The 20,992-nt window shown below is 39.0% G+C and overlaps 1 protein-coding gene across 1 annotated transcript in view; it reads right to left on the reverse strand.

Annotated features, from left to right (window-relative positions):
* LOC116863076 (catenin alpha-1-like) overlaps positions 1–20,992 on the reverse strand; it is a 55,976-nt gene that overhangs the window by 27,673 nt on the left and 7,311 nt on the right. Inside the window, exon 2 of the mRNA XM_032850572.1 lies at positions 1,283–1,389. Within this exon, the coding sequence (XP_032706463.1) occupies positions 1,283–1,387 (105 nt within the window). The 5' untranslated portion in view covers positions 1,388–1,389. The remainder of the gene's footprint in view (positions 1–1,282; positions 1,390–20,992) is intronic.

Consider the following 20,992-nt stretch of genomic DNA (forward strand, 5'->3'; position numbering starts at 1 on the left):
CTAAAAGTTTCATTTTTACAAATTAAACTGCAGTCAATTAAAATGAAAACAACAGAAAGATCACCATCTTTAAAGACAGGAATAGTAAATTATTCATAATTAAATGAAATAGCACATTTATAAATTCCACAAGCATTAACAAATAACACACACTCTCCATTTTTAAGAAATATAGCAACAATACTCAATTTAGGTCCCAAAATAATTTTGCTATCTCAATGTGCAAAACAAAAAATATTTTAATTTTTTCAAACATGTGTTAACTAGATTTTAGTTCCGTTTTACAAATCAAAAACTGGTTAGAATGTTACACATCTGTACATGTCATGAACAAGTCCCAGAAAGAGACTGACAATGAACTTGTTAGCTTTATGTGGAGGTCAAGTTTTCCACTGTTTTCAACCAGTGTAAAGTATTTTAAAGTAACTGTTTCTGATTTTGTTTCACAGTTTATTCAAACAAATCTCAGCAATGAATTAGTAAAGTCCTTAACAAAAAAAGGAAAGGCTGCCCAAAGGAGCCTATTGTGATGGTGCTTTAAGTCCCAGAACATCAACCACCATTTACATATATATACATATATATATATAAATAAAATACCAGGTGATCTGTAGGTTGACAGTGACTACAGATTTTTTTATTAGCATAGCTTGCCACACAAAACACCTGCTTAGAACTATACTGGATGGGCTTCAAGAAAGTAAATGTTCATGAGTCTTACTTATTACACACTTCTACATTATATTAAAATATATAAATATATTTGTATGCATGTACACATTTGCATATATGTATTTGTGATACTCGTTGTTAACAATTAATGAGATGGCATCACACTGTGGTATCTGCAACAGAACACAGCAAACCTATATCCTCAAATTGCCTGCTAATTGATCCTGGACAAGGAAGTCTGTTAAGCATGGTAAAGAGACAAGAGTCAAAGCTTCATAGCCCATCTTTCTTGTCTATAACCTGTACCTTCCAAGAAAAAGTGATGCCAAGAAACCATCTACAAAATACAAATACTTGGTAAGCTGCATTACATACCACTTATCCCCTATTATTGCCAATAAGACTCGAGAAAATGGCAGTAACTATGTTCCCATAGGGTTAAATGAATGCATGTATCATTATTTAAATAATTAGTGGTGCCACATCCTCTAAATACTATCAACCTAAACTCAACTACTCAAATTAAAGCTTTGAGCTAAACTTGCTCTGTTTGTTTACCATGCCTACTACTATGGAACCATATGACAGCTACATATTTGCAGATTCTTACCTGTGTAACAAGAGGCTCCAACAGTCTTTCAACTGCCAGAGTCCTGATCTCTAGACTTTTGGGGTCCCACTTAAAGTTTATGTTGCCTGTGTGGACAGAAGTCATTTCTGAAAAAGAAACAAAAGGTCAATGTGAGGCAAACATCAAACACAAACAAGAAATAAATAATAAATCTTCTACTTCTAAAAAAGAACTTTTTATATCAGCAAAACTTAATTCCAGATGGGAAAAAAATTCTCAAGGGCCTGCACAAGAGGGCCTGGTAACTCTTAACCTCTTACACTTTCAAATGTCAAGCTTGTGAACAGTAGAGGTACTACAAGAGGAACTCTGAAACACACAGAGCTCTTTCCCTTTGGCTTCTCTGGCACCAAGACATTTCTACTTTGATTTTCCATACCAATTTAGAAGCAGGATGAAAAGCTAACGTGAATGAAGGCCTGATTCTGATTTTCCTTACTCCGTAATATTTATAGTACAGTATTACCTAAAAGGCATTAACTCCTTTTTTGATGACTTCTTAGAGAATATATTCTTACTCTATTAAAACATAATGCTTAAGTCTGCTGCCCTCTGCATCTACAACTATTATCACTCACAGCCAGAAAAATTTCAAGTCACGCTTAGTCAAGTATCAATGTATCATTGTCAAGGTAAACTTCCATTAGACAGAGGCTTTAAGACTAGGGGAAAAGACTTCAACAAAAACACCAAACAGCATTTGCTTCTAAAAGTAGTGCCTAAAAGATTAAAGGGGAAAAAAAAAGACAGGAGGTACATAACTGAAGTAAACACTAACTATAAACTTTCTAGACAACCAACTTGGTATTTAAAATCTTAAAAGAATATGTTCTTATGACCCAGAGATTCTACTTCTGGAAATTTATTCTAAAGGAATAATCAAGGTGCATATAAAAACTTGGATACAACGATGTTCACAACAGCAAAAACAAAAACAAAAACATATATCACAAATAAATCACATAACCAACCACATAATACTGTGTCACACTTAAAAAACAATGTTTACAAAATTTAGGAAAATAAAAAAAAAAAAAACAAACAAACAAACAAGTGTTCTTGGAGCATCTGGGTAGCTCAGTGATTTAAGCCTCTGCCTTCATGGTCATGGTCTCAGGGTCCTGGGATGAAGCCCCGTGTCAGGCCGCTCTCGCTCAGCAGGGAGCCTGCTTCCCTCTCCCTCTCTCTGCCTGCCTCTCTGCCTACTTGTGATTTCTGTCTGTCAAATAAATAAATAAAATCTTAAAAAACAAAACAAAACAGTACTCTCACTGTCCAGGTCTTTATTTCTATTAAATGCCAATTCCCATTAAAGAGAATCAGGGCTCCTCCAAAGGTGGGGGGGGGGTTCCTTTCAGGTCTGAGATACCCTATCCTGCAGAAAGCAAAGAAGGGTACAAAGACTAATCTAACAAAACAGAGAGGAACCAAAGGCTCCACTGGCCAATTTAAAAATTCAGGCGCCTGGGTGGTTCAGTTGGTTGGGCGACTGCCTTTAGCTCAGGTCATGATCCCAGGGTCCTGGGATCGAGTCCCGCATTGGGCTCCCTGCTCAGTGGCAAGCCTGCTTCTCCCTCTCCCCTCTGCCTGCCTCTCTGCCTACTTGCGCTCTCTGTCAAATAAATAAATAAAAATTTAAAAAAAAAGAAAACCTGAGTATCAAAAAACATGACTATAACTGCCTGACAGGTAAGTACACAGAAAGATACCCTATGACCATAGAGATTCTCAAAATAAAAAGGGAATTCGTTTACCATGGATATATTAACAGAATTAGAAAATGACCATTTTGCAAACTCCAGTGTAGTAACTGATTCAGCAACGATATCAATGGATGTTAATACCATTAAGTGAAAGGCTACTGGGGAACAAGATATTTCTAAGGTGCCCAAGTATCACTTCACGAGTTACTTACTAATTACACAGGCCAAGACATACCTTTACAAATTTGCAATCTAATGGCCACCCACTTAAACAGATAAATTTAACATCACCAATGACACACCTGATATTATATGCCTCCCAATATTAAGAGTATTAAGTACTCTTGATTAATTAAAAAAAAAAAAAACTTTAAAAGGTTTGCAAGAGGGACACCTGGGTGGCTCAGTCAGTTAAGCGTCTGCCTTCAGCTCAGGTCATGATCCTGGGGTCCTGGGATTGAGCCCAGCAGCGGGCCCCCTGCTCAACATGAGTCTGCTTCTCTTCCTCTCCCTCTGCTCCAACACCCCCCCCATCTCGTGTGTGTGCACGCACACACTTGCACTTGCGCACACTCTCTCTAAATAAACCTTTAAAAAAAAAAAGAATAAAAGGTTTTCAAGAGCCTCGGTGTTACTATAAAATGAGTAGTCGTGCAACAGCAAAAATAAATGTTTAACTAGAGTAAATGGAGTCTACTGAAGCCTCTATGTAGGGATTCAAAACCTTTTTCAATGCCATAGAGCTTTTTGGCAGTCTAGTAAAGCCTAAACACCAATGTCTGTCCAACAGAAATACAGTGTAAGCCACCTATGAAATTTTTTTAATAACATTAAAAAGAAATGGATGACTGTACACAATATATCCAAAAAGTATTTTGCCATGTAAACATTTCTTAAATTATTAGAGGTATTTCACATAAGTATTAAGTGTCCAAATCTGGGATTTGCTTTATACTCAGGGCACATTTAAAGTCAAAGATGTCACATTTCACCTGTTCAAGAGCCACTTGTAGCTAGTAGCTTCTGTACTGAACAGGCAGCTATAAGACCCTTTCCAATATTGTTTTTCAAATGCATACAACACAATTCAAAAGATTACAAAGGAAACACATATACTGATATTTAGTTGTCAAGATACTTTACAAATAGATGACACAGTAACATATGTGCTTCTTTATTAATATTAAATAAGACTTAGCAAGAAGTCTGACAACTACTTCAAAGTAACAATGAACATGCACATTTTTCAAGGTAACGTTGTAATTATTGCAGATATGAAAAACACTGAGATTCCTACTGGTGACAAAGGTACAGGTTCAACTGAAAACTGTAGTTTGTTATCTACAATAATAGAAATGCTAAATTCCTGTTAATAGTGAAAACAAAGACAAAATTTTTCTAATCCAAATTCACCACAGTTTTAAAAACTTGGCCTAGGGATGCCTGAGTGGCTCAGTTGGTTAATTAAGCACCTGCCTTCAGCTCAGGTCATGATCCCACCTGGGATCGTCTGGCTCCCTGCTCTGCTCCCTGCTCTGCTTCCTGCTCTGTGGGAGCCTCCTTCTCCTTCTCCCTGCCACTCCCCCTGCTTGTACTCTCTCTCTCTGTGTCAAATAAATAAAATGTTTAAAAAATTTTTTTAAAAATAATAAAATAAAAAACTGGCCTAGGTTCAATGTCAACCTTATAGGGGATACAGAAGCATGGTAAGCAACACCATGGGAAAACAAACAAATCCAGAATGGAGGGTACCTTACAAGATAACAGGGCTTCAATTCTTCAGAAAGTCAGAGTTTTGGGGGAGAGGGTAGCAAGACTATTCTAGACTGAAACACTCAAGAGACATAAGAAATCTAATGCAATACATGTACCATATTTAGACAACAGCTTGAGACAAGCAGCTATTAAGACATTTGTAAGGAAGAGTGCCTGCATGGCTACGTTGGTAAGCAACTGCCTTTGGCTCAGGTCAAGATCTCAGGGTCCTGGATCGAGTCCCCACATCGGGCTCCCTGCTCAGCAGGGAGTCTCCTTCTCCCTCTGACTCTTCTCATTCTCTCTCTCAAATAAATAAAATCTTAAAAAAAAAAGACATATCTAAGGAAATTGGTCTTCAATACTTATTAAATATTAAATGTTATTACATAATTACTGCTCAATTTCATAGGTGTGATAATGAAATTGTGACTATGTAGAAAAAAATGACAATTTCTAGGAGATGCATGCTGAAATATTTAGGGGTAAAATGTAAAGATTTCTGCAACTTTCCAATAGTTCAGCAAAAAAAATATACACATATACAGATCAAGGAATTATGAAAAAATACTCATAACTATTAAGTATAGGTAGAGGACATGTCGACGGGTGTTCTCAGATTTATTCTTTTACCTTCTTTGTATACCTGAAATTTCTCATCTAATAAAATGGGGAAGATGTTACAGAAGCTTATGAGAAAATGTTCCAAATATACTACTGAAGATGCTAAAGAGATTTCAAAACAATATAAAGTATGACTTCAGGGAGGAATAAAGATATCTAAATGCATAAACCAAAATATTAACAATAGTGTTATTTCTAAAGTGTGGATTATGGGTAGTTTAAACATCCTTTTTGCTTAACTGTATTTTCTGGTATTATAAAAATCATACAGGTAGTTAGAAAAAGTTACTTTTGTAATTAAAAAAGCAGAATCTTCATTTTATAATCTTTACATCTTTATACGAAGAGGACAATACAATCAAAAGGCAAGTTTGAGGGGCGCCTGGGTGGCTCAGTGGGTTAAAGCCTCTGCCTTCAGCTCAGGTCCTGATCCCAGGGTTCTGGGATAAGGCCCCTCATTGGGGTCTCTGCTTGGCAGGGAGCATGCTTCCCCCTCTCTTTCTCTGCCTGCCTCTCTGCCTACTTGTGATCTCTGTCTGTCAAACAAATAAATAAAATCTTAAAAAAAAAAAAAAAGGCAGGTTTGATCATAACTTAACCACTCTTCCTTACTCATTTATAAAATAAGACAATCATTACCTTCAGAAGGCTTTCCTGAAGATTAAATTAAACAGATTATGATCCACTCAATAAAATGAGAACCCAGGCTAATTAAAATAAAGGAGTTCTTCCATACAACAGGAAAATAATAAATGCAGAGGAATAATGGGTTTAGAAAAATCACCATTTAGAAACCATCATAATAATGGATTCACTCAAGAATCATCCTGAATGATCAGCATCCTGAATGCTAAACCAAGTGGTTGAAAGTTTACAAAGAAAATGATTATTTACATACTCTCATGGTAATTACCAACAGATTATTTACTGTTGGGGGGGGGGGGGGGAGTTAGTTATAGGAACTTCAAAGTGGAAAAACCTTGCAGACACGACTTTAATCAAGTGATCAAAATCAGCATCCCCTATAACAGGACAAACTGACATCATATACTTCCTGATATGATGCATGGGGAAGGACAGAACATGACTTTAGTATTTCCTACCAAAACTACAGAGTCTCAATCTTGTCATGAGGAAACACCAAACTCAAAGTGAGGCATAGTCTACAAAATAATTGGCTTTAGTCTTCAAAGACGTCAAGGTCAGAAAAACAAAGAAAGAAATTCTTCCAGACTAAAGGAGGCTAAAGAGACATGACAACCAATGCAGTAATCTGGAATGAAACTGTACTTGAAGGAGGGGCGGGGGGGGGGGGCACAACTGAGACGATAAAATATAAGTTCTAAATTAGACATCAAATTTGCATATTTTCATCATTATACTGTAGTTATGTCCTTGTTGCATGTAATAGACATGAGATGTCTGCAACTTACTTTCATATGGTTCAAAAAACACAATGCATTAAGTATGTCATATACAGAGAGGAGAGGAAAGTGGATGGGAGAGTGGGAAGAAGAAAGAAAGGGAAGAACGGAGGCAAAGAGGGAAAGGAATGCTGATGAGATGGAAAGAGAGTGAGGGGTAGAAGGAGAATGGAGAAGGGAGCGGGAGTAGAGGGAAGGGGAAGAAGGCAGGAGGAGAAAGAAGTGCAGACAGGGAGAGAAGCAGGAAGGGAGAGGTGGGAGAAAGAGGAAAGAGGGAGAAAGATGTCCTGAAATGTGACTAGTGTGGCTGAGGACTGATTTTATTTTATTTTATTTTATTTTAATTAATGTTGAATATTCACTAGTGACTACCTTATCAGACAGCACAGTTCTAGACTCTACAGAAAGCAACATCAACACCTAAATTCTACACATTACAATGACAACTAGGACAAGGTAGAACTGCACATGTCTATGACTAGCCCACTCTTGACAATTTTAATATAAAACTGTCTGTTTCTTCGCCCATAAATGCACGCTTGAGGCATAGATAGGTAGGCCCTCAGATATTTTTGAAAACGTTAGTGCAGGCATCATCTAACATTTCACAGATTTATCTAAGCATCAAAACATCCTAAAATCACTGGAGATGGGATGCCAAAAGAAATTTGGATTTGCTTAATCTGATAACAGAATGCCAGTTTCCGGGAAATTTTTTTAATTGCAAGCGGGCAAATTTGCTCTCTAAACTTAACATTATGTCAGGCCTACACTTTGGATTATAAAGGTTATTTGTCCACGAAACTGATCAGCCCAAGTCAGTAAACCTTAGAGATGGAGTGCTCTAGATTGCTAAAGGGCTGACAACAGCTAAAGCAAATGTCATCGAATGTCACAGATAAGACATTTCAGAAAGAGTGATTTGCCCCATGGACCCTGCATTTCTGTATCCTAGCATTCCACCACCAATACATCAACACAAATAAAGCAGAAAATCTTCCAAGAGTTGTAGAGGAAGGTGCCAGACATTAAGTGAAGCTGGTTCCAAGGAGATATGTGGTCACATTTGTGTTAATTATTAAACAAGTGCAATATAGTAACAATTCACTTTTCCAAAGAAATAAACTCTGGGCTGAGCACAGAACCTGAGGCGGAGCTCAATCTCATGACCCTAAGATCATGACCTGAGCCAAAACCCAAAGTCAGACACAACCAACTGAGCCACCAGGAGCCCCTTTGCCTATGCAAACTTGGACCCATTTTTCCTTCATGAGCAAAAGTGGGGCCCAAGATGAGAGTCCCAAGCAAAGAAACAAGAGTTTCAGACCATCGGGAAGCTGTTGAAGGGCAGGAAAGCTGTTTTAGAGATACCACAAAGGGGGAGGAAGCTGTGCAAGGTAAGCCTGTGAAGACTGGGCAGACCAAGTCAGAAAAAGAAAAAAAAAAAAGAAAGAAAGAAAAAGGTTTCTCTGAAACTTGTAAGAAAAACTAGCCTTTTGGCTTAAAGAACAAGAGTACCCTGAAGATTTGTACACTTGCTAATAATAAAAACATTCTCCAAAAAAAAGCCTACTTGGTCTTTTGTTTTTCTTATTTTGATACTCTGTGGTACAAAATAATTCCACTTTCTTCTTAACTTGAAAAAAAGGCAAAGTGTAAGAACAATAATGAGTTGCAAATGACACCCGACTTCTCAGGGACCCCATTAGGAGAGACCAGGACAGGTAAATGGAGAAAACATGTGCCCAGCTGCCCATTAGCTCCAGGCAGGCACTCTATCACGCAGACATAGGGTTGGTAGATCACGCAATTTTTTCAAGAGACCCAGAGACGTAGACTTTCATGTAAAGCCTCATAACTTCAGTGTTAGCAACTCATCCCAAAATATCTTACCACTACGTAGGGCAAACAAAAACGTCTAAGTACTGTTTACACTGTTGGCCAAGACTTTGCAACCAACGAACAAGTTCTCCCCTAAGTCCCTTCAGTTCTATGTTCTAGAACTCTACATCCTGTTAAGTAATATCTCTGAGGAGGTCTCTAATCTCCCCATAAAAATTCACCAGACTCCACCTGCTGCTAAAAGCATTAAGGCAAAGGACTCAATCACTCACTCACATTGAAAAACTTGAAATATACTGACACTTGAAAATTGAGAAGCCATTCAGTGTGTTTTCAAGTCTTACAATAACCATGATGGAAGCAGACTGCCTTGTGCAGCACCTTTAATCAAAGGCCCTGCCAAGAGTGATGCTAAACATCATGAAATTATACTACCGAACCAATTTATGCTTTTGCTGACCCCAACCCGAAAATGATTTCAGGAAGCAGAAGTTCTAAGAGCATTTAAAGTCTAATGAGAATATGTTATCCGGAAAGAACATGACTTCTTGGTACCAGCTTTGTCACTAACTTACGCTCTGACCTTGGGCAAGTCACATCACCTTTCTGGATCCTCAGTTTTCTCAACTATAAAATAGAAGGGACTGAATTCTAGGCTCCAAGTCCTTCCAGGACTGAAATCCTAATATTCCTTTCATTTAGGTTATCTCTCAATAGCTTTGGAATTAATTTATTGGATGCAATTTCTCCCAGGGTTAGCCTGTGGTCTTCCTAGCTATATTTTAAGGATAGTAACTACGCTTATGCTTCTTTATATCCCTTAAGTTGCTGGCAAGCTGCTTTATGCAGAGCAGATACAGTATTAGTTGAACTGAATTTATGCAAACTGATTTTAAAATATTTACAAGCTTACCAAGACAAAGCTCCTGCCTTAATCTTAGTCATATCTTCTGTTTCCCTACAATTAATGATATTGTTTAGAGTAGCTAAACAAATAACTTTTAAACTCTTGGCAGTTTCTAGTTTTCCAATTAACTTACAGAGCACTCCTTCACAAGATCTATTACAAAACGTACTAGAGCTAGCCAACCTTAATGAATTACAGCAACCTTAGGTTTTTTCAGGAGGGATCATGCTTAGTGGAACTAAATAAAAAGTTAAACTATAGTTATTCAGTCTTCATTACCTTATTTATAAATACCAATCCTGGCTATTACGCAAAAGTTTGCTATAAATTCAGAAAGGGGCAGAGATGTAGGCGTTTGACTAGCAATCTTCATGAGAGAGAACTGGAGAAGCAACAAGCAGAAAATATACCCATAGTTCTATCAGAACCAAGGAGACTGATTGTTAGCAAACTGCCTCATTCGGGCAAAGAGCTTACATACCGTCTCTAAAGACATTAAATGTTCATTTACAACAGAATAGCCACATCACTCTTAAAACCTGTCTGCTTCAAAGCTTTAGAATATCCTTACCTTGCTACTGGGTGCCGTTTTTTTTTTTTTGTTTTTTTTTTTTTTTAACAGCAAGGTTAAGTTAATGCAATGTTAAGATGGTTCATTTAAATGCAAATCAGGAAATTTTAAAATTAAAAGTACCCACAGTAACGGTTAACTGTCACACTGAACAAGATACAGGATTGTAGATTACTCCAGGCTGTAACAAGGGCTGCCAAGCTTCATCTGCATTAAGCAGAGTTGACACAGCTGTTGGAATCTCAACTCTCAAATCTCCCACTAGCTGTCAAAAAAAACCCAAAAAAAACAAGGTAATCCTTATCATTAAGACTCACTCTGACACACGACTATTTTACTAAATTCCCTCCCACCAAGCCTGCCACTTTCTTCAAAAATGTAAACAGGTTGAGGACAGAGGTAGTAAAGGGAGGAAGGATGGGCAAGAAATTAAGATGTATAAAAACACAGATGGTTCAAGTAAACAAAAAGAAAACTTGGTTTTTCCCCCCAAAATGCAATCTCTTTCTAAAGATAGGTACAATATCTCATCATCCAAAAAAAAAAGGGGAGGGGAGCACTCAACCTTGGTCAAAACGGAGAGCCAAAATCAGAGTAAAAAGTTTCCATTCTACTGCAAAGTAACTGGATTTTTTTTTGTTTTTTAAGATTTTATTTATTTATTTGACAGACCGAGATCACAAGTAGGCAGAGAGGCAGGCAGAGAGAGAGGAAGGGAAGCAGGCTCCCTGCTGAGCAGAGAGCCCGATGTGGAACTCGATCCCAGGACCCTGAGATCATGACCTGAGCCGAAGGCAGCGGCTTAACCCACTGAGCCACCCAGGCGCCCCAGTAACTGGATTTCTATGTGATCAATTCATCATACCCAAATACATTTAATATCAGGCACTTATATGGCACAGAGTAGTTGTCACCCTCCTTTTAGGTGTACAAATTTATGAGGAAAAGGATGGTGATTGATTATGATGATGATCATTATCATTTTATAAAAATTTCAATTTTTTTTTTTTTGACAGAGAGCAAGCACAAGAGGGGGGAGCAGCACGCAGAGGGAGAGGGAGAAGGAGGCTCCCCACCGAGCAGGGAGCCCAATGCGAGGCTCAATCCCAATGACCTTAGCTGAAGGCAGACTAACAACTGAGCCACCCAAGCACCCCTATAATTATTTTTAATTATAATAAAAACAGTTAATCACTTTTGTTACTTTTCTTATTTTGAGAGCACCAAAGACAATGAGAAAACACAGAAGAGCTGAATGAAAACTGTCACACAGCAAGCCACAGGACATAATGATTAGCAAAAGCACTAAACAAAGAATAGATAAAACAATATTCAGTCAACCATTTAGCCAGTCCATCAGCAAGTATTTGAGCGCCTTCTCCATAGGCATTATTCCAGACAGCATGGAACAAAACTAGAAAAATCTGCCTTCATGAAACAACACTATAGTAATGGCATAAATTAGAAAATGAGACCAGGGCGCCTGGGTGGCTCAGTCTGCCTTCGGCTCCAGTCAGGATCTCTAGGTCCTGGAATCCAGCCCCACCAAGCTCTCTGCTCAGGGGAGAAAATGCTTCTCCCTCTGCCCCTCCCCCTGCTCCTATGCTCTCTCTCTCTCTTTCTCAAATAAATAAAATCCTTAAATTAATTAAAGAAAGAAAGAAAACTAGACTATACCAGGACTAGGAAGAAAATAAAGCAGGATAATGATAATCGAATTAGGTAGGGTCTTTCAAGGGCCTTTTTATCTTGTTAACATTTGAACTTCAATCTGAAAGTCCAGGAAGAGTGAGGGAGTATCTGAAAGAACAATGCAGGCTGACACAACACAGACAACGCAGCATCTCCCAAGACTTAAAGAGAAGGCCAATGTGGCTGAAGCACAGACCAAGAAGAGGTTAAGAGATCAGGGAAGGAAAAAACAAAAACAAAAGCTCCAGAGCTGCTTAAGTGACTGTTTACAGTATGAACCAGGTATCTATATTCCTTTACTTAGCTTCCATCCCATATGGCTGAGGCCATTAACAATGGGAAGAGTGTTCCAGAGAAAGCTGCACTAAGCCATCATAACAGACAACTGATTATGGATGCAGAGGAAGTCCGTTTTCATAAGAAACTGGAAGACTCTGGTCAAAAAAGCAAATATGATGAAACCAGCATGTGGACTGAAGGCACCAGAGAAAACAAAGGGAAAAGAGGTTTTTCATTTTAGAACAATAGGACTAAAAGGCAGAGAAACTCTTCACACAGCTGAGGAGAAGCCCACCGGAGAATTGTATTTTTCTTGGAGAGCGAGGAAAAAAGATGCCTGAACTCGGATTCAGATTAGGAAATTACCCAGACTGACTGACAAAATAAGAACGATCTGCCTCTAAAATTTGTACTGTAGTATATACTTTTGATTACCTATTCCATAATTCAATGACGGACCAATTACCATATCCTGAGATCCTGCTAGGTGAAAGGAATACAAAGGCTAATTATAAATCCCTGTAAGATCATCACGGCAATTAAGTACTGTGGGGGCCAGGGGCAAGTCTTCCCAAGTTTATGCTTTGTCATAAACATTATTCTGAGTTAAAAGCAATCAAAACCCAGCAGATTCAGGAAAAGTTCTTTACCTCCCCCTCCATTGCCTATTCATGTTAGGGAGAGAGCTGTTAACAGATTCCTCTTTACCAAAGAAACTTATCTACTTAATAAGACAACCTTTGGGCACCTGGGTGGCTCAGTCGGTTAAATGACTGCCTTGGGCTCAAGTCATGATCCCGGGGTCCTGGGATCGAGTCCCACATCGGGCTCCCCCTGCTCTGTGCGGAGCCTGCTTCTCCCTCTCCTTCTGCCTGCTACTCCCCATCTTGTGCTCTGTCAAATAAATGAATAAAATCTTTAAAAAAAATAAATAAGACAACCTTTGTTTCCCAAATATTTCCTTTTACCTTCCTGCTAATGGTCTTTCTCCCCTTTGTATCCTCAGATCCCCCCTCCCCAGTACTCAACTCTTATTGGCATTATGTTGCCTATCTTTAGAATCTCCATGTCTGTATAGATTCCCCTTAAGTACAATATTAAATTGATTTTTCTCCCATTAATTTGTCTCATGTCAATTTGATTCTTAGTCCAGCTAGAAGAACCTTGAAGGGTAAAGGAAATTCTTCTACCCCAAAAGGACAAAAGGAAACAGGTGACTTACAAAGGAGAAATGTGGCAGATGCTAACTAATCAAATGTTTAAACTTGGCATCACCACCAGGAGAACAATGTGACAACTGCTGCAATGCGCTCAGAAAGGAACATCATTACGTACATAGTATGGCCAAAAATGGAAACAATCTGACCAATCCAAACTATAGAGCATCTACAAAATCGGCCTAAACTCTTCCCAAGTGTCAGTGACATGGAGGGAGGAGGAGGAGACAGAAATAAAAACTCTGAAGAGATATGACAACTAAACACAGTATGTGATCTTTTACTGGTTCCTGCATTTATTTTTTTTAAGACTTTACTTATTTGAGGTGGGGGGGGGGAGAGAGAGAGAACTTACGCACAAGCAGGGGGAGGGGCAGAGGGAGAGAAAGAGGGCGACTCCCCACTGGGCAGGGAGCCCAACGTGGGGCTCAAACCCAGGACCCTGGGATCATGACCTGAGCCAAAGGCAGACGCTTAACTGACTGAGCCACCCAAACACCCCTGATTCCTGGATTTAAAAAAAAAAAAAAAAACAAAAAACTATTAAAAAAATCACTAGGACAATTGATGCAATTTAATATAAATATGCACCACACCATAAGATCAGTATTTCTGGGAATCCTGTTAAAAGGCAAATTCTGACTCAGTTAGGTCTCATGTAGGAAAGATGGGAGTTCGAAGCCAACAGCCAAGAAATGAATTCTTGGGGAGCCTGGGTGGCTCAGTCGGTTAACCCTCTGCCTTTGGCTCAGCAAGGAGCCTGCTTCCTCCTCTCTCTTCTCTCTCTGCCTGCCTCTGACCACTTGTGATCTCTGTCAGATAAAGTCTTAAAAAAAAAAAAAAAAAAAAAAAAAAAAGAAAGAAAAGAATTCTTGAGACCTCTTCAATGCAAAAAGGTGGTTTTATTAAAGCATGGAGCCAGGACCCATGGACAAAAAAGAGCTGCACTGGGATTGTGAGGATTGGCTGATTATATACTTTCAAATTGGGGCGGGGTTAGGGATACCATAAGTCTCTAAGGAACTTAGATAGCAAGGTTTACAGGACTTTGAGGGGGCTAGCTATTGTTAGGAAAAGGTCATTTATTACTGTCTAATGAAACCTTAGTCATGAGACCCTTCAGAAATGTATCAGTGGGTCATATGCTTGGGGGATGAATGCCAACATATATCTTGGGAAAGTCGAGATAAAGGAAGTTTCCAAAGGAATTTTTATATGTTAAAGTAGACTGACAGGAACCTGGGCTTCAGGGTAAGACTGCCTTTTGCCCTTAGCAAAGTGTTAACACTGAAGCTACTGGGCTCCTAAAGGAATGTCACTCTGCCTGTTTCAAGGACTTATTAATGTACTGTAAGTAGTAAGGAAATTTAATTTTTCTTTTGCTTTTATTTCCCACATCAGGTCTAGGGTAGGATGCCAGAGTTGGCATTTCTCCCAAGTTCCTGGGGAGAAGTGACACAGTGACACTCTTTATGTTACTTTATTAATGTAAAATGTCTTGTGTGATATTGAAGTTAGGTAGAGGCAATGTCCTTATTCTTAGGACTTACATGCTAAAGTACCCTGGTATCTGCAGTTTACTTTTAAATGCCTCAAGAAAAGTTTATGGAGTAACAAAGCAAATACAAAAAATGTTAACAACTGGTGAATCCAAGTGAACTGACTAGTCAAGTGCTTATTACTCCAGTACTTTCAACTTTTCCGTACATCTGAAGATCTTCAAAGAAAAAAAAAAGCTGGTGTGTGTGTGGGGGGGGGAGACTTAGTCAAGACAAGAAAATAGTTACAATACAGCAGAGAACAGTTACGAAACATTAGCTCCCAAGACCAGCACCCAGGAGGGAGTCCCCAAAAGGGGAGAGTGTCCTCACTGAGTATCTGTTGTGCAAGAGAGGGTAAGGCAGCTGTTTCAGGTTATAGGAGGAGGCAACAGCACCAAAGATCTTCGAAGCCTTCCAAAAACAAGCATGAGTGAAAAACACAGAAGATAAATATTTAAATGGCAAGAAGTAAAAAACAAAATAAAATAAATAGCAAAAAGTAACATTGAAAAATGGGCAAAGAAATTAGGAGGTATTACAAGGTTGGTCTTTTATCTTTCCTAACTTAAAAATACTTTGGGCCCATTCTTACTGTTCATAACACTGCCTGAGAACTCCTAAAATCCCACCCACCCATTCACCCACCTAAAAAAAAAAAAAAAAAAAAAAAAAGGGAAGCAAACCCCACCTCCTCATAGCTACCACAGTAAAGGCCACCAGCATTTCCCCAATCCAAAGGCCTTCTCCCCACAAAGCAACTGAAGAGCTAAGTCCCTCAAACTCCACAGGCCGCAAGGCAAGTATTTTCCTCCCAATCTACTCCCTCTTTGGCATTCCCCATTTCTGCTGACCTAAGTTCCACCCAACCAGCTGCCCCAGAAGGAGATTCTCGGCCTTTCTTTGATCCTCTTTCCTCTCCCTCCTCTACTTCAGTAAATACCTCACTCTACTAACCCTTCCCATCTCAGGGCTCTGGCCTGGGTCTGGTTTAAAATATCTAGCAGTCTTGGGGCGCCTGGGTGGCTCAGTGGGTTAAAGTCTCTGCCTTCGGTTCGGGTCATGATTCCAGAATCCTGGGATTGAGCCCCACATGAGGCTCTCTGCTCAGCAAGGAGCCTACTTCCCCTCCTCTCTCTCTGCCTGCCTCTCTGCCTACTTGTGATCTCTGTCAAATAAATAAAAATCTTTTAAATAAATAAATAACATATCTAGAAGTCTTAAAATATATATATATATATGTATCTTCTCATTTCCAATCATTATCCAGACTGCCTCACTTACCATAGAGTCTACTCCCTCCTGGAAAAAAAAAAAAAAAAAGAGGGACTGCTTCCCCACAAACAGGATGAAGCCCAAACTCCTGTAAACAAACTTGACTGGCACTAGCCTGAGACTCATCACCTCCATCCACTCTGAAACTTCTCCAATGCACATGCACGTGTCCAGACCTTTATATAAACCCTCTCTAGCCCAGAACACCTTTCCTAACTTTTCCATCTTCCTTCAAGACTCACACATATGTCCTCTAATCCCACAGAAAGAGCTGTTCCCTCTTTTCTGAGTCCCTCCAGCACTTCACACGCATCTCCATTACAGCACTAGGTCAGTGCATCTGTCTCCCAGGAAACTGGGAGCTTCCCTTTGAGCACAGGGACCATGGCTTTCTTGAGTATGGTAATTTTTCACCTAACAACATTCTATAAATGTTCAAAAACTGGCTTGACAGTTTCAGGTTTCATCTAGCAACACAGACACTTGTGGAAGAAATAAGAAATGTTTTTCTCAGGGTGCTTGGGCGGCTCAGTCGGTTAAGCATCCGACTCTTGATTTTAACTTTTTTCTTTTTTTTAAGATTTTATTTGAGAGAGAGAGAGAGATCACCAGTAGTCAGAGAGGCAGTCAGAGAGGCAATCAGAGAGAGAGGGAAGCAGGCTCCCCGCTAAGCAGAGAGCCTGATGCATGGGGTTCGATCCCAGAACCCTGAGATCATGACCTGAGCCGAAGGCAGAAGCTTAACCCACTGAGCCACCCAGGCACTCCACTGATTTTAAGTCTTAATTTGGTCTTGGGGTCCTGGGATCAAGCCCCATGTAGGGCTCCACACTCATGGGGCGGGGGTATCTGCTTGAGATTCTCTGTCCGCCCCTCCTCCCCTACCCCTGCTCACTGGCACAAATTCTCTATAAAATTAATAAATTTTTTAAAAAATGTGTTATAAATTAGCAAAACTACAGATTCCTAATTCTTACCTACCAGTGATTACTTAGACTAATAATCCCATTAGCTTGTAAACTCTTAAGGTTAGCAATGGTGACTTGTAAATTCTTAACATCTCCCAATGCCTGCTTTGAAAGCAGACTCTGAGTAAATGTGTACTGCAATTAACTGAACCCTTCCCACTGTTACTGGGATACAGCTAACTAAAGGTTACCTTTGACCCTGCCTCAAAAAAGACAAACTAGAAAAATTACATCTTTCACGGTCTTAATGACCCGAAAGAAGTTTAAATTTCTCTCAGCTATTACCATCTTCCATTCCCTTGGTTTTTTCCCCCTCCTCCCAAGGGATCAAGCTCACATTTCACTTAGCCACTTCTCTGCAAAATGACAGGTTTCTAAAGATATACTTCAAAGTCAGACTACAGCTTTTCAGAGAACATGATGACCCCAGGTCCAAGGAAGCAAGAAAATGATAACAGATGATTCTAAGAAACCTTTGCCAATTCAGAGATCCCCAGAAGAGCAAACCCCATGAACACTGACAAGTAACTTACCCTTTCAGTTTCTGCCTTATTCACTACACTATCATTTTTCACAAACCATGATTAAGAGTCTAGATTAACATTGAAATATTTAACATAATGAAATATTCAACACACCATGGGAGAACAGTAATAATACATCTTTGCTTGGAAAGAAAAGCATGCTTCAGAACTGCACAGGGTAAATGGACTATTAGCAAAGGCTCTTGTCCTTCATGTCACTTGAAATGGGCCACACTGAATGCATTTCCTGAGTTATAATAGCACTTTCAGTTTCAAGAAGAATCTGCAGTCCTACCTGGTTAATAAACCAGTACAGGATTATGTAACCTGATAATTAACAGGCTTCTAACTCCCATTTTCAATTCTTAATTGCAAATATTAAGCAAAAAACTATAGCAATAACACATTTTCAAAATGCAATTGATGGTCCACTTATTTATGACAATATTTACTAATCAAATCTCAGAATAAGAAAACAAGGGAAATCTACAGCTCACTACAATAAAATGGCAATAGCCAAAACTAAGCAATCCAGGAAAGAACTAGCCTTTAAATTAGCAATTAAGGAGTATGACCAGTTACTTAACACCAAGATTATATTGGACTACATTATTCATTAAAAACTTTTAAAGCGGGACGCCTGGGTGGCTCAGTTGGTTGGACGACTGCATTCGGCTCAGGTCATGATTCTGGAGTCCCGGGATCGAGTCCTGCATCGGGCTGCCAGCTCCATGGGGAGTCTGCTTCTCTCTCTGACCTTCTCCTTGCTCATGCTTTCTCTCACTGTCTCTCTCTCAAATAAATAAATAAAATCTTTAAAAAAAAAAAAAAAACTTTTAAAGCAAATGAGAGTTTGTTTCTTCTATAAAGCCCTTGAAATCTTAAAAAAAAAAAAAAAAAGTTACAGCATAAAATCATAACAACTTCCACAATGTAATTCCTGCTCTACCTATACTACAACTGTAACAGGGGACAGATGACAAGGAATTTTAAAAACCAAATCACATTACTCATATAATACTTGTTCCAAATGATCAATCTTTATTACAAACACTTAAAATAACACTCAAGGGGTGCCTGGGTGGCTCAGTCATTAAGTGTCTGCCTTCAGCTCAGGTCATGATCCCAGGGTCCTAGGATCCAGCCCCACATTGGGCTCCCTGCTTGGCAGGAAGCCTGCTTCTCCCTCTCCCACTCCCCCTGCTTGTGTTCCCTCTCTAGCTGTCACTCTCTCTGTCAAATAAATAAAATAAAATCTTTAAATAAATAAACACTCCAAGTTGCCTTTCAAATCATATTTACATTATGTGCATTACTATAACCTTGAGCCACTGAAAAAGCAAAAATTAAATCACAATCAAAAAGTGGGGTTGATAGATGACAGTCCACCAACAAGTAAACAGAAATGCATGTTAATTTCAAGCTCCATTAGAAATGGGGTTGGGGGCATGCTTGCACATGGAGGAAAAAGTTTGACATTATGAAAAAAATAAAAAAATAAAGATGAAAATAATGAACATTTTAGAGGCTCCAAGAGAGAAAGGGCAATGTTGAAGTTTTATTCTTTAGCATGGTTATTTCTGCACACTTTGAACTTTCAATAATGCATAAATTTAGTATAGTGTTCTTGCAAGTGAACAAACATCATGAGGCAGGGCAAGTCAAGACAAACTGTTCACTTTCAAGCCAGGCCCACATTGTGGTGGGCTAAGCTAATGAACACACTGCAGGAACAACACCCTCAAGGTCTGGAAGCTAGCACACTGGCATCTGATGGAATTTTAGGAATTGCTGCTCAGAGAGGCTCTCCCAGATGCCTAATGTGTTTAACTTATGTTTTTTTGTTGATTTTTTCGTTGTTCTTTTTTTTTATTCATTTGACAGAGAGTGGGCACATGAGTGAGAGAAAGAGAGAGAGAGAGATTGTGCACTCACATGCACAGGCAGGGGGAAGGGACAGAGGAAGAGGGAGAAGCAGGCTCCCCCCAGAGCAGGGGTTGGATCCCAGGACCCTGGGACCACACCCAGTGCCAAGACGAAGGAGACACCTAACTGACTGAGCCACCCAGTCGCAACTTCAACTTTTTTTTCTTAAAAGAAAAACAGAAAAAAAGGAAAGAAAACAGAAGGAACTAGTAAGACTTAAATCCTCCAACATATACATTATAACCAAAGTTATCTCTGAATACTCTTTAAAGGTGTGTCTTTACAATCACTCAGGAGGAAAAAATGATTTGAGCTGAGAAAAGCAGAAACGATAATTGGCTTTGGATAAGTTTATTTTTTACCTATTTTATCACTTTTCACACGCAATAAAATTGACTCTGGTGTACTATTCCATACATAAGGTTTAACAAACTCAGCAGAGTAATCATCTCCACAATCAAGATGTATAGAAGTTAAGTGAATTTATTTTATTTTCACAACAGCATGTACATACAACGGAACCACAGAATATAAATGTACAAAATATTACTAGCTTCAATAGCTAATTAACATCAGCTTAATACAAAGCTACAATTATCAAAATAGTGTGGTACTGGCATAAAGACATACAGACCAACAGAACAGATAGATCATCCAGAAACAAATGCTCACATTTACAGTGAAATGATTTTCAGTAAGGGTGTCATGACCATTCAATGAGGAACTGACAGTCTTCCCAAGAAATGCTGAGGAGGAAACTGCATGTCCACGTGTAAAAGGATGAAGTTGGATCCTTACCTATTATCACACAGAAAAATGAACTCAAAATGGGCTAAAGACCTAAATATAAGAACTAAAACTATAAACCTCTTAGAAGAAAACACAGGGAAAACATTTTATGACACAGGATTTGGAAATTATTTCCTGCATAGGGCACCTGAAGGCACAAGTAAATTGAACTTCATCAAATTGAACTTCATCAAAGTAACTTTTGTATATCAAAGGATATTATCCACAGGGTCACAGGGTGAAAAGGTAACCCAGGGTATGGAAGAAAATATCTGCAAATTATGTATGTGATAAGGGATTAACACTCAGAAAACAGAGCACTCCTAAAACTCAAACGCCAGAAAACAAACAACCCAATGATGTCCAAAGGATTTAAGCTGACATTTCTCCAGACATACAGGGATGTGCAATAAACATATGAAAAGATATTCAACATCACCAATCATCAAGGAAATGCAAATCAAAACTACAATGAAATACCACTTCATACTCAATGGCTACCATAAGAAAAAAACAAAATAACAAGTGTTGTCAAAGATGTGGAGAAATTAGAGCCCTTGGGGTGCCTGCGGCTCTGTGGGTTAAAGCCTCTGCCTTCGGCTCAGGTTGTGATCCCAGGGTCCTGGGATCAAGCCCCGCATCGGGCTCTCTGCTC

This window comes from Lontra canadensis, unplaced genomic scaffold (assembly GCF_010015895.1).
Source record: "Lontra canadensis isolate GAN:19392208 unplaced genomic scaffold, GSC_riverotter_1.0 scaffold506, whole genome shotgun sequence".
Taxonomy (NCBI): domain Eukaryota; kingdom Metazoa; phylum Chordata; class Mammalia; order Carnivora; family Mustelidae; genus Lontra; species Lontra canadensis.